The sequence below is a fragment of the Pezoporus flaviventris genome, unplaced genomic scaffold, assembly GCF_033815535.1.
Source record: "Pezoporus flaviventris isolate CSIRO_AGI_PZ_B2104156 unplaced genomic scaffold, CSIRO_AGI_Pfla_v1 ptg000041l, whole genome shotgun sequence".
Taxonomy (NCBI): Eukaryota; Metazoa; Chordata; class Aves; order Psittaciformes; family Psittacidae; genus Pezoporus; species Pezoporus flaviventris.
In genome coordinates, this window is record NW_026892589.1 from 3,510,094 (window position 1) to 3,524,692 (window position 14,599).

General features: G+C 44.1%; 1 protein-coding gene across 3 annotated transcripts in view; it reads right to left on the reverse strand.

The window, feature by feature from the left end:
- The window catches only part of TAOK3 (TAO kinase 3), an 88,612-nt gene that overhangs the window by 39,478 nt on the left and 34,535 nt on the right, over window positions 1-14,599 (reverse strand). For all 3 annotated transcript variants that reach the window (XM_061465807.1, XM_061465808.1, XM_061465806.1), the window contains exons 2-7: window positions 8,912-9,014; window positions 7,871-8,081; window positions 4,890-4,961; window positions 3,870-3,971; window positions 3,360-3,405; window positions 2,353-2,449 (exon numbers count right to left, since the gene is read on the reverse strand). In XM_061465807.1, coding sequence (XP_061321791.1) covers window positions 2,353-2,449; window positions 3,360-3,405; window positions 3,870-3,971; window positions 4,890-4,961; window positions 7,871-7,990 — 437 coding nt within the window. In that variant the 5' untranslated portion in view covers window positions 7,991-8,081; window positions 8,912-9,014. The remainder of the gene's footprint in view (window positions 1-2,352; window positions 2,450-3,359; window positions 3,406-3,869; window positions 3,972-4,889; window positions 4,962-7,870; window positions 8,082-8,911; window positions 9,015-14,599) is intronic.

The following is a 14,599-nucleotide window of genomic DNA, read 5'->3' on the forward strand; positions in this document are numbered from 1 at the left end:
TACTGTGACCCTGTGTAAAGTGAGCTAACTGGGTAAATGGGAAGGCAACCAAAGCTGTCTATGTGCTGCAGAGGAAGAGCCCATGCTGGATTATCAAACAACTCCTGAAGCAGGATGATTTGTGCCTCAAACACAAATTGGGTATCACTGTAGACTGAAAGAACAGCTTAGCTAAAAGACACTTTAAATTTAACACAATACAAACCCTGGTGAGGTGCCTTTGTCTCCAAAGGGCAGCACACAGGATAGGAAAAGCTGGGACAAAGAGAGCCACAGGGACAGACATGTACTCACAGTATTGCAGCAGCACAGCCAGAGTAAGAACCTCTAGTCCTTCATTCCCATTCAAAACTAGCATTAAAGAATTATTGCTACTCAAATACATCCTGACATGTCTTCATGTTTTGGGTCTGTGCATCTGCCACTTCTGCTGGAGGACAAGAGCTAAAGGTGTCTTGTATATGCAAGACTGAACACCTCAAAAGTACAGAAGACACAGCACTGGCATCCCCTTTGCTACCATCTCCACTGCACAGCAATCTACAAAGGACTCGGCAGCCACGTTAGGTATCAGCAAACACACACTTGTGAACTTTGCTTTGTCTTGTGCCTGCAATTAAACATAACATAACCTCATCCTTTGCCATCCCACAGCGTGACGTTAGAGCTAACTGAGCTCAGGAGAGCTGAGAGCCTTGCTCTGTCGTGCATCTCCACAAGGTGTCCCTCCATTCCAGGTCCTCGTTTCGCATTCCTTGCTGTGGGGCAGGGAGACCAAAGCTGTCCCAGCCGCCAGCTTTGAGCCCTTCTCATTCAACTTTACTTTTCTGAGTGCTGCTGGACCTTGTCCCTGTAGCTGCACCCACCAGCGCAGCTGAGCAAACTAGGAAGCTAGAAAAGGGCTCTCTCACCTCTCCTTTTTAAGGCATAACTTCTACCAGGAAACTAGGAATCTCTCAATGGTCCTCTTTTCCTAAAAGAGAGGACTTGCCATCCCATTTCACAAGTTAAAAGGCAGGAAACCCCTTGAAAGGAAAGCTGCTACATGGGAAAGATGTGCTTGGTGCTTCTAGCAGTGACTGTCCTTATGCTGCAAGCAGCAATAGTGAAGTAACTTGTTCCAGTTTGAAAGAGAAAGAGCCAGCTCTGTTTCCAGTGTGCAGTAAGCATGCTTCTGAACAGCTCATACAGAACAGCTAGTGTTCAGGATGTGAAACAGCTGAATTTACAACACATGTCCGAAAGTCCTAATGAGCATCGCGAAAAAACAATTCTCAGTGTCCATACAGGGAGTCATTTCCTATAAATAACAATTCAATGCACTCTGAAAGCATGAAAAATATTCTAGAACAGGTACTTTCAAGCTCAAATAAGAGCACGTATTGCAAAGGGCTGCTCAAAAATCATCTTATTTTAATTTTATAAATTGGCATTTGTATTTCAATTAGTGTTTCACTTAAAAATGATTTCCTAACCACGTGTAGATATGCTCCAAATAGTTATTCTAACAAGGGACAAACAATTTGTGTCTCTCGAAATCCCTCCCCTCAGCCTCAGATATACCAGTTCTCTGGCTCAGGCTTGCCTATAGAGGCCTTTAACCCCATGAATTAGTCTCAAGTTGCCTCATTGTGTTGACTCCCCACTCATTACACTAACCTGGTGCTCAGGCATTTCACAATACACCCCAAATTAGACAGAAACCCAAACAAGCCAAAGACAAACTAACAAACCCCATAAAATGACAAGGTACCGCATTACTGACATAGCAGTCAAAAAAAATACAGCTAAACTCCTGAAAAACACCCCCTTATGAAAGACAAATGAGGGAACTGCCTCCATGAGCAGGCTCCTATACGAATCTTCTACCTGTGTGCTCCAATTTCTCCCACGGAGGTTTTACTCCTTATGCTTTCATTGACTGATTTCTAAAAGCATCAAATTTTACTTACTCCCATGTAAAGCTTCTCACAATGTCTAGTTTTGAGACCAGACCAGCTTTATCACTCCTCTTTATTTGGCAAATTGAGGGGGATATTTTCCTGTCAGTGTTTGCTGCCATGATTCAGGTATATTCTTTGTTCCTAGTGTCTGCAGAGAAAAACTGCTAACATGGAAGAGAACTCAGCACAAGATATAGCCACATGGAGTTACTGAAACAAACACAGCCACGCTCCTTAACAACAGCTTTTAGCTCCACATCTACCCTACCATTAGGAGTACTGACTTGTCTGTTAGAGAAACTTTAGATAGAACAACCTTTACCAAAGTTGCTTAAACACAGCAGAGCAATTTGCAGACTCCAGAGGGGAAGATGGAAGGACATGGAGCAGCACCAAGCTCTAGGCTCACCTATGGATCTTGCAATGAGAGTGCAGGTAGGCCAGCCCCTGCAAGGCACCATGGGTGATGGCAGCAATCTCCACTTCCTGAAGTGGTTTCTTGTGAACTAGGGGGAAAAAGATTAAGAAAAGTCATAAGTAGGAGTGATCTTTTATTGAGAAAGTGCTTTTAAAGAGAAGAAACCCTGCCAAGTTTGCAGCCGGAGGTGAGCATCATCACCAGACTAGTTTCCTGATGGCCATTAGTTCAAGTCTATCACAGCCTGTGTATTTCACATCATAGGAAACCAAGGTTTTCTTCACATTCCTGCTAGGGCCAACTGTTAATACCAGGAGGTACGGCTAAGTGCAGCTTGCCAATGTATCTGAAATGCTCATTTGATGCTTAGAAAGGAAAACTTCCTGCTGGCTTCCCCCCAGTAGCCAAAAAACCAGAAAAATGAGGAACACCAGCTATAAAAGAGATGCCCCAAAGCTTCCATATATGCCTAAATATGACCAGCACGTGTCTTTGGCTGACCACATCTTTGATACAAAAGATATGGCTCACAAAGAGGACCAGTTTGGCTTAGATTCCCTGCTCCTCTGCAGGTGCTGCTGTTCTAGTTTTGAGGTCGTATCAGTTTCTTGTTCCATAAACCCATCTGTAATTATTCCTCCAAACTGCAAGGTAAGGACAAAAGTGATCTCTGCAGGTTTTTGTCATGGGTATTCAGAAAACAGCCAGCCTGGTTCAGTCATCTCGAAGGCACAGATTACAGGAACACAGTTATATACATTCACACCTTCATTTTACAACACATAAATGTGCGTGCCAACTATACGTAGCACTGGCCTCCTGAGAAAGTCTCAGCTTACCCTCAGTATCACAAACATAGGCATTCTAGCAGCAGAACGGAGTAGTGCAGACAGACTGCCTCTACCATCTGCACAATACCAGTCTGTGAGAAAACAGCCTCCCACTATACTCAGAAGGGGCACCAGCAAACAGAAAATCAAAGACTATATAAAACTTACCCTCTAGCAAATCAGAAGCTGATCCTAAACAGTACTCCATAACCAGCTGCAAGAAAAAGCATGCTTTTAAACAACAGGGTAGACACTGCCCCCCAAGCAGTTACTACCTGAGTGGTTGCCAAACAGAAGCAGCAAATCAAACCTGAAGTTGCAAGAAATGCAACAAGTGATGAACAAAATAAAAAGCTCCAAACATTCCACCTTGTAAAGACATTCTTGTAAAGGCTTAGGCACTGACAAGTTTGTGGTGAGATACTGCAAAGATGTCCCATAATACTTATTTAATCTGCAGGAACAGAGGCCTGCCTCAGAGAAGCCAGGATTTATTCCCATATCCTAAATACCTAAATATTCCCTTTCAATTCCCTGGAAGATTCTTCAGATGAAAGGGACTACAGGCAGCATGGGATGCCTACTGCTGCATGCAAAAACCACTGTGTCTGCTGAGTATCTGATTGCTGTTCTGTCCATCTCCTGCTCATGAAGACCTCCAAATGCCACATCACTCACCCATGCTGTATGCTCCTTCAGGTAACAGCCCTTATACTCTATGGTGTTGGGGTGCTTCAGCTGCTGTAGAAACTTGACTTCTTTGATGATATCCTGCCATTTCTAGTAAAACAGAAAGGCAGAAAGATATAAATACATTCTCTGCTTAACCCCTTACATACTCATACACTACACACTGTAGTACAGTCTGAAAAGCAGCCACAAAACTATTTGACAATGTGAAGATAGTAAGAGTCAGAGCTGCAAAAGCACAAGCGTACATCAGTTGTCTGCATCCTTATGGTACTCTTTCACTCCCTCTATTCTCTTCCTTCTATAGCACAGCACAAAGCCACTGACAGTCTTGAGAGGATGAGTACTATACTTTCAAGTAATGGCTTAATGGAAGACATTTCATGATATATACAGTGGCTTCAAAGAAAAATGATGTTGGGTGAAGCAAGAGAGCTCAGGAATTACTAGAGGGTGTTAACACCTCAGCATATGTGGGAGACCAAGAGGTAAGCAAGGAAAAATGAATTTAAACATCCCTGTTTGCTCTTAAGAAACACATTCTCCACTGCATGCCAACACAGTCTGACTGAACAAGGGCAATCCAACACAAAAATAAGGGGAGCATCTAACAAGCAACAGCTGAAGTGAGCCTGATATTCTGAATACAAGGTCTATGCAACTTCAGATCATAGATCCTGAAATGCGTTTCAAGTCAGCTGAACATTTCAGCTGGAGAGTTGTGGCTATGGTTCCAGCAGCTCTTAATGCACTCAGTAATGAAATTATTACTGCATAAACCATCATAACAGCATTCTGAATTCCCATTCCCTGCCTTAAACCGAGCTACTTGTCAAAATCTGCATCAACTCATTTTCCCCCCATGCTTTCTACAGAAGAGAGCAACACTCCCACATTAAAACGCTGTCCTGCCATGGTCACAGGAAATGCGCAGCTAATTCCAGTGTTCAGATTTACATGATGGTGACAACAGCTTCTGCATTCAGAATTGTCTTTATTCCTCTTTACCTCATTTGTTTGCTTTCCACTGTAGGACATCTTCTTGACTGCCACCACCTCGTTCGTGTGGGAATTTGTAGCCTGGAAAAGGGAGAAAGAAACACATTGAAAGGACTTCCTTTTTTGTCCTCCCCATGGAGCGAGCTGTGCCTTGGCAAGTGCCGGCTGTTTGCATCCCCACTTCAGAGACATCTTCCTTGCCACAAGATTCAGCAGCCAGCTATTAGGACACTTTTCCCTGACTTTACCCATCTGTCCATACCTACTGCTCCTCCCTCAGCCCTCACTGCACTTGCTACCTCTCTATTGACACCCAAACCAAGGCCCAATATTGCACCTCCTGAGAACATGCAAAACACAGTTTTATTGGAACTGCAATAAGTACAGTTTTAGATAAACCTTTGGGAAAGAGATTTCCAAGGAAATAAATAAAGTGGTGTACCAAAATCTCTACCATTTCATCCAAAACCCTCATACAACACTGATATTCTTAAACAGCTATTTGACTTCTCAGTTTCAAGAGGATGCCTCATTATGGGATTTATCTCAGTTCAAAGAAGCAACTTTCCTTTCACCAGCTCTCAGTTTTGCAATGAATATGCCTCTACCATCACACTTTTCTACAGCCTGGATGATACACGGATGGTGACAGGAAGCTGAAAAGTCAGTTTTAGAATGAGCTCTACTAGCTTGGATTGGCACTGCCCTCGTTTCTGCATGTTAGGGACAGAAAGTTTGAAGGTTTTAGTCTTTAAAGAGCTGCTGAAAACCCTGTACCTCCAACCTGTCACCATACTGGGGACAAAAAGTTAGTGACAGTTAAAGGCTTAGAATACAACAGAAGCTAAATGTGGTAAATCCTTCTTTCAGCTGCTTGAGAGGATGAGTATTATACTTTCAAGGAATGGCTTAATGGAAGACATTTCATGAGATATACAGTGACTTCAAAGAAAAATGATGTTGGGTGAAGCAAGAGAGCTCAGGAATTACTAGAGGGTGTTAACACATTTACTCTTGCCAATGCACACTCTTCCCCACATGAGTTAGAGAAAGCTGAAAACAAGTCACTTTTGGATAAGGCAAAACCCTTCCCAACCACTCACCATCTTGATTCAACACCTAAAAGAACAGGAGCATTTTACTCAAATAGATGAATTCATGCTGGTATTCCAAAGGAATTTCCAAGTATTTCTGGCTGTTACATGCTCTCATAGGTGTGGGTGAAGTTCCTGCTGTACCAAGTGCTTGGGATCCTCTTGGCTGAAATAACTCGAAGGGCTGTACAAGCACACTTGACAGAAACATCCACCTGCTGAAGTGCTTTTGGCCATACTTGTAGATCTTTAATGAAAAGCTTGGCAGAAAATAAGCACATTTCGCTTGCAAAACCTCCTTTCCACTGCCCTCATCTGCTTTATCACTCTTCTGTATCCCTAACATGGATATAAGTAGGCTGGCTTTGAGGAAAACTCTTTTTCTCAAGTCAAATCTGAAATTAGTTGATTTCAAGGCCAGTCAGCATCAGCTTTAAAACTTTGTGAGGACTCATGTATTCTTTTCTTAGCTCTCTGCTATGTGAGGTATTTCTTCCAAGCAAGAAAGGCAGTTCCAAACCATCTTGCCAAGCCTTGGCAACAGTACACAGGAAAACAAAACAGCTTGCAAAAATGGAGCTTACATTGAACTTTATACTAGAATAACCATATTAATCCACAACAGCAGTGACAAGATACGCATCTATGTATCTCCTAGTGTCAGTACCAATCTAAAGAGAAAGGCAACAAGATGCAGCAACAGCATAATAATCCTTGCCCTGCCCCTTTATATGCATCTGATGTCTCTTTCCCATTGTTCCGGATGATTTACAAAGCCCTGTTCCTTCAAAGGTGTTTTTTTTTTAACCTATTTTCCTCTTTTGATTCCAAGCACATCAGGATCCCTGTAATCTTACCACGATGATCAGAGATCGTATTCTCAGCCCCTGCCTTACATATATAAGATGCATAAGAATCAAGATGTAGGACAGGCTACAAAAGCCATTTAAAAGGAGGAAAACCAAACCAAAGGTGGACAGCATCCCTGTGTGCCAGGGAAGAGCTCTGGCCTGACCTGTAGAAAGCAGGGTAGAGCTGGACGCCTTCCTCAGGTGAAAGAATGGATCCTGGGATAAGACACCAAAGAACAATTTACTGAATACCAAATGCTTTCTGCAACAGGAAAGAAAGTTTAAGCTTCAAACAGTGGCAAAGAGGTGTGGATGTATCACAGGAAAGTGGTGATGCATCTAATTGCTGTGTTACTACACTAAGATTACTACAGGCTACTCTAAGCTTACTACAGTAAGATTACTACTAACTGCAATAACCATCAGGCTTGGAGGATGCAGTGCTGCAAGGGTACTGCAGGAAGCTGCAGTCTGGCTAAATGCTCTAAGGTGTTCAAGGCATGGACCAGTTAAAGCATCCAGGGAAAGGAGGAAGAGAAGCACTGGGGAATCACAAGTACTCTGCCTAACCATAGTGGCCTCTCAGTTGTAAGCTGTTGGGAGGCTGGACCTCTGACATACCTCGTGCTCTTCCCCTGGAAGCATGAGGAACTCCAGAACACCAAAGGTGACACCTTCACTACTTCACCTTTACCCTAAAACATAACTGTTTGCTTTTGGAAAACACTGCCTACTTCCTCCCTACTCCATCTAAAAACCTGCTTGCTCCTCTTATGGAGTGGATCAACATGCATTGCAAGCTCCTCAGCCTCATCCTCTTACACACGTAGTATATTTAACATTATACTTTCACCAACATGTCACTCTAACATCTAGAAGTGCCTGTCCCACTGTCATCAATCCCAACGGCAGGACACACACCCCTCTCCTCCTGTTTAGAATCATTTCTACCGGATTACACATTAAGGAACTATATAGTTATCCTTCTAAACACACGTGCACTGCTTCCTTGTTTTCCACAAAGGAGGTCAAGAACTATACTCACAAAGTAAACGGCTCCAAAGCTTCCATGTCCAATTTCATGTAAACCCACAAATATTTCTTCAGGATCATCTTTGTAGAAGAGGTCAGCTATTTCCGGGTCCTTTGGCACCCCTTTGCGCATGTTGAACAGGATCACAAACTAGTTTGTGCTTTCAATTCCCAATCAGTTTCTTCCTTCATCGACAAAGCAGTTTGTACACAGCATTCAGCACCTGGGGAAAAAGTTCACCTTTAATCTGTTTCCTTTAGGCATGTTTCTGTTCTCATTCCTCTGACAGCAAAATCAAAGGAAACACTTTCAGGAGCAATAGAATTCACTATTGTTTCCTTCAGCTGGTTCTTTTTAATTATTAGTCCAATTTAGATAGAGAGATTAAAATGCATTCAGAGTACAACAGCTCTTTATCTCATACAGGAAGCAAGTGCTGCAGTTACACGAAAGTCCACTTGCAGACAAGAGTCTTGTTGCCATGCAAAACATCCTGTGACACGAGTTTGTTATTCTTCATGCTGGTCTCCTAATGTGTCAGTTTTCAGACTGCCACTATTGTCCCTCCTACTTTTCTCTGCTGTTTGCTTTGTTTCTCTACTCCCACTTGCCAGCTGGTGCTCGCAGAAGAGTTAACTTCTGTTCCACAGGAACACTTCACAGTCATTTGATTTCCATTTAGTCAGAGCTATAAGACAGTGTGACTGGATTGGGATGGCTCCCAGGTCACAGCACTGCTTCTGAAAGATCCTAGACTCCATCACATACAGCACATCTTTACCTCCTGGGTATCTTTCTTTAGCATAAGCATATGAGCAGGCAGCACTGAGCTGCATCTAAATGAAGGTTTTCAATGCTCATCCCCAAAATTGTATTTATTTGTAATTTTATTTTAGGAGGTTTCAGACTCTAAGTGCCATTCAGACGGCACAATCAAATCAGGGCAGAGTTCTGGCCTGCTGCTGAGACAGCCTCCTTAGCTCGGGATAAGTACCAAGCACAATCAGCTTTGGTTCCCTGGAGGTGCACAGTGCTCTGCTGGCTGGAGCGTACCTGGGTCCCTGCAGCACGAAGCATGCTCTGTGGCTCAGATTCCTCTCAGCAGCATCGTACCGTGCTCTCCCCTGTCCCTCCAGCCTCTCTGCACTCTTTTATTCTGCAAAGGAAAACAAGTACCAGAGTTTAGAGAGAGCAGTAAGTTTTACATCCTGTTGTAATACACAAAAATACTACAACTAGAAAAGACCAATTATCAAGGTACCATTTGAAAGCAGAGTTCAAAGGAGCACTGGCTGTGAATGGCGTATTTTCAGGTGAAGCATACACTCCCAGTGCTCCGTAGCCCTTGGACTATATGTCATTCTATGACAGGAAACCAGGAAAAGAGGTTAAATGCCAAAGTTCTTTGACTTTTATACTCTTACACTTGCTGAGGCATAGGAGGAGCAGGAAAGTTTGCTCTCAGACTACACTTTTAGATTGCCTATAAGAAGGACAAACCTCACAAAGCTGAGTCTATTACTTCGTGCAGCATGTTGTACCTGAGGATGTACAAAACAGGACACAAGGCACAGCACTGGTTCTCAAACACTGTTGGATTGAACCAAGGAGAGAATGAGCAATGAAAAGGATGAAAAGGGAGGTTAATCAGTTAGCTCCATCAGCTGAGATCGGGTCTAGACTGCTCACAGCTAAGGATGCAACTCACTGCACTCACTCATTCCTACTGGTGTAAGCAAGGGACCCCTCGCAGCCAGAGCTGTCCTCTCACTGGAGTCAAGAGTTGAGATGAGCTTGCCCTCAGAGAAAAGGGGATGCAGTTACATGCAGCCACACCTACAGTAGAAATGCCTCCAAGGAAAGTACACTGCAATAGTTATATTGCCCAAACCCTGAATTCATGACAAACAGGTTAACTCAGCTCATTTATTAGGAAATAATACACGAGCAGATGCCTTCCTGCTAGTAGGCAGCATTATCAAAACCAGGTAATTTTGTCTCCTGCTCTCCACACAGGACAGTACCACTGAGCTATCCAGAAGCTATTTGAAGAGCTCCAGAAAAAGAGTCCTACAACATTAAGCTTAAAACCCCATCTCAATTCCTAACAAAAGCCAGATGAATGATTATTCATCCTCAGCTGATTGGCCTCACCCAAAGGTGCTATATTTACTCCATGCCTGCAGCCAGGGGCAAAGAATGCAGCAGTTCAGGTCTGGCATTCTTCAGGCGAGTGAAAAACCCATTTGGCTTTGGAGCAATAAAACCAAACTGATGAAGAAAACAATTTATCCATCTCCAATCAAATTAACTTCTCTGCCTTAAACAAAGTCAGGGCAGCTCTAATGTTCCAGGATAAATCAGTATTTTAAATGGGAAACTAAGTGTCAATACTTAAAGGCCTTAGTAAGAATGTCTGTTAGGACAGACATATATAGTGAGGCCATATGATAAGAAGATCTTCTCAGCAGGGCTGGTGTTTCCCCGTAATGGTTATCAGGAAAACTTCGGATGGAAAGCAGCAAAAGTAACTTGAGTCCTGCTGATTTGGACATGATCATCAACCCCTCCACATGATGATGCCATAGTGCCTGCAGTGCCTCTTGCTACCAACACCAGGAATCCTTTGCTCAACCACATCACAGTGTGAAATATCACACCTCTTTGAGGCACACTGGTAAGGTCACGAGTTCTTGACACTACAATTCTCTTCTAGGTATGTGGAGGCTGAAATAAAGATGTTTAAATGAAGATGCTGCGAGGGCTGGAGCAGCTCTGCTCTGGAGCCAGGCTGAGAGAGCTGCGCTGGGTCAGCCTGGACAAGAGAAGGCTCCTGAAGGGGAGACCTGAGAGCAGCTCCAGTGCCTAAAGGGGCTGCAAGAAACCTGGAGAGGGGCTTGGGACAAGGGATGTAGGGACAGGCCAAGGGGAATGGCTTTAACCTGCCAGAGGGGAGACTGAGATGAGCTCTTAGGCAGAAGCTCTTCCCTGTGAGGGTGCTGAGGCGCTGGCACAGGGTGCCCAGAGAAGCTGTGGCTGCCCCATCCCTGGCAGTGTTCAAGGCCAGGTTGGACACAGGGGCTTGGAGCAAGCTGCTCTAGTGGAAGGGGTCCCTGCCTGTGGCAGGGGTTGGAGCTGGAGGAGCTTTAAGATCCCTTCCAACCCAAACCAGGCTGGGATTCTATGATAATGGCAGAGCACTATAGGAGTCGAATACTATTACTAGAAAAACACCTCAAGTTCAAGGTATGATCAATTCAAACAAGTTCTTTCATTCACCAAACTACTGAATTAAAACATCAAGAAACAATTTCTACCAGAAGCCTGATTTCTACTCTTCATCCTTCAAAAAACACCTAAAGCAGCATTTGAGGCTCTGCATCTTCTCCAGTGAGAACAGCATTAATCCCACTGGTGGTGAGCTATGGAAGTGACGAGTGACTCCATGCGTGGATCTCACAGAGTTGTGAGATCAGCATTTAGGTGAGGCAATGCCACTTGGAGATGCCCCAAACCGCTCACCTCGAGATGAAAGCTCTCAATCCACAATTCCTAGTGAGATATCCCCGTCTTGGAGGAAAAAGTGTTTGTGCCCCATTTCTGAGATACTGCAAGAGGAAAACCAACCTAATTCTTGAGAGTAAATTCAGCAGCAGAAATGATACTAAGAAGAATAGTTAAAAGATTCTCTAATGAAGACTTAAAGAACATACTGTGAAAACCAGAAAGCAAATAGTTTTCTAAAGGCCTACGACTACACCAGCTGTAAGTGGGAAAACACTGTCATGTTGGACACATCTGTATGGTAACATCTCAGCTTCCCAGTAATGGCACAGGCAGAGGAAAGCAAAATCCCTACTTACTTTAAAATCCAGTTTGTTATGGGAAATGCACCAGGCAACCTGTGGCCTGCCCAGCACAGAAGTGCCCAAAGCAGGAGTGAAATGCTGCACTGAACACTACCTGTGGAAGGTATGTTCTTAAACCACCACAGCAACTCTGCTGGGAGCAGTTTGCTGCGCTGCTCCCTCCTCTCCCCCTCTTCAAACACAGCAGCTCAGAAGCAAAATGCAGCCAAAGTTAAGCCCTCTTGATGGAGTGTGTTGGTTTTGCCATGGTTCTGTCCCACTGCCATCATCTCATAGTGTTTTAAAGAGTCTCAACTCTTCGTTTACTTTAAATAGCACAAAAATGTGATGCTTTGAGTGGCTGGGGCAAGAGGACAGCAGGTCTCACCATGGGAGTTTCACCAGAAAATGAGGGTAGAGAGTATGGACCAGCCATGCCTGGAAGCAGGTACAGCATAGGAATGAAGAATAACACACACTAGCGATGTGTTGGGAGGACTACTCATAGGCTGAGCCCTGGATAATGCTGTAACAGGTCTCACTGCTACACCAAACAAGTGTTTTTCCAACAGCTGACAGAAAAGCAAAGTCTCCTCACTCATAAGCAACCCTCACATTAATTAACAACAAATTCCTGCTTTGCCTACATAGGCTTGTATAAGAATTCTCCTGCTACCAATTAGGACCTCCATGTGCTGCAATAACACAGAAGAGACCTTGACCTGAATACAAAGGAAGCAACAAAACATAACTGGCAGTGCCCTTAAGAGCAGCTGGACTACTCACATTTCCAAATATCCCATGGACCTAAAGCTACATCTGTGTATAAGAAGGGAGTTATACTTGAGGAGAAGGGAGTTATACTTGAGGTGCCCAATTCTGCAGCTGCTAATGAGATGTCTTCTCAGAGCACGGCATCAGAAGACTCAAGGTATTTACTTCTTTCTTTACCAAGGTCACTGAACACCTAGGAACCTGCCCCACATCTGCAGCCCACAGCACATTCAATACACAGGCTAAGACATTCAAATACAGGCTGAGAAAGTTGGGGCTGTTCAGCCTGGAGAAGAGAAGGCTGCGTGGAGACCTCAGAGCAGCCTTCCAGTATCTGAAGGGGGGCTACAAGGATGCTGGGGAGGGACTCTTCATTAGGGACTGTAGTGATAGGACAAGGGGTAATGGGTTTAAACTGAAACAGGGGAAGTTCAGGTTACATAGAAGGAAGAAGTTCTTTGCTGTGAGGGTGGTGAGGCACTGGCACAAGCTGTCCAAAGAAGGGGTAAATACTCCATCCCTGGCAGTGTTCAAGGCCAGGTTGAACAGAGCCTTGGGTGAGATGATTTAGTGTGAGGTGTCCCTGCCCATGGCAGGGGGTTGGAACTGGATGATCTTAAGGTCCTTTCCAACCCAAACCACTCTGTGATTCTATGATTCCACACATGGCGCAGTTTCCACTCCCTACAAGCATTTCCATTTCCCTCCCATGAAGCTCAAGTGTGTGTAAAACACAGCCTAACTTGTGTCCCACAGCACTATGGGCCTGTTTCAAATGCCTACAGAAACACACAAAATTCACTGGAGTTCCTAACACCACCAGGGAGCTTCCCAAAACAAGGACCAAAGTTTTCCACTTCAAGCAGAAAAACAAACTACAGGAAGCAGGGTGGAACGGCAGCAGATTCCACTCATAGGAGGAGCGAATCACCCGTTCATTTTTAGATTGATATTCTGGGGGAATAATTTTACACCAAAATCCTTTTTTTCCAAGCACAACAAACACAGAATCCCCTTTCTTCAGTCCAGTCTCAACAAAGAAACCTGGAATACAACATTAAGAAGGAAATAATCCCATCAATTCAGCTGATAAAAGCTATCCCAAATAAGAAACCATCTGAGCTCCAAGCAGGCACATGCTCAAGTTCCACTGCAGTCCTCACAGAGGAGCTTATATTCTTTCCCATATTCTTTTGGGGGATGTGTGTGCGTGTTTTTAAGTAGCAGGAGCTTTTTCCCTTCCCTTAAGCAGCCACATCTGGCCAGCTAACGTGGCTGGACACAACCCCTCCATCCAAGTGCTTCTGCAGCTACTTCCCTCCCCTGCAGACTGCAGTCCATCACTAAGGTACTCTGGCTTTTGAAGCCAGACTCTTCAACCTCTGTATTTTAAGCTTCTCTGTTAGTTCTCTGACTGCAAAGAATTACTTTTCCAGCTAGCACTATGTAGCAAAGCACCATACATGTTTTTTCCTAGTATATGAGCACTTCATTTACTTTAATGCTTAAACCAGTCAGATACACATATCTGGTATATTAATTCCAGCTACTTACAAGTTAGCTGACAGTGTTATGGTACAGCCTTTGCTCGCTCAAATTAATCGCCGATTCCAAGACACTCACAAAAGGTCTGGAAGCACTTTGGTCTGGAAGCAGCAAGTCCTCTCACGTCCCTTCTGCAATTGCTAAGAAGCAAAATGATCCAATTTGTACATAACAGAAAGGGAAGGTGACCTTTAGCAGCAGAGAAAATGGGTTTTGAGCATTTGGAAGCGCTCGGCAGAAATCAGGATCGCACTCCCCAAGGGCACACAGCCGGGGGAGCAGGTTCAGGAATCAGGACACGGTCTGCTAGGAAAGCTGGATAACGGAGCAGGAACATAAGCACAAAAGGTGCCCAGATACATGCTTAGCAGCTGAAGCTCATCTGCTCGTTCCTCAAACCTTACTTTTTCTGCTCTGCTTTTCAAACAAGTCACCTCCCAGAACGTTCGAGTCAATCCCATGCTCCATTTTTGCTAACATTCGAGTAATATTTAATGGGTGATGGGTTTAAATCTAAACAGGGGAGGCTCAGGTTAGCTCTAAGGAAGAAGTTCTTTACTGTGAGGGTGGTGAG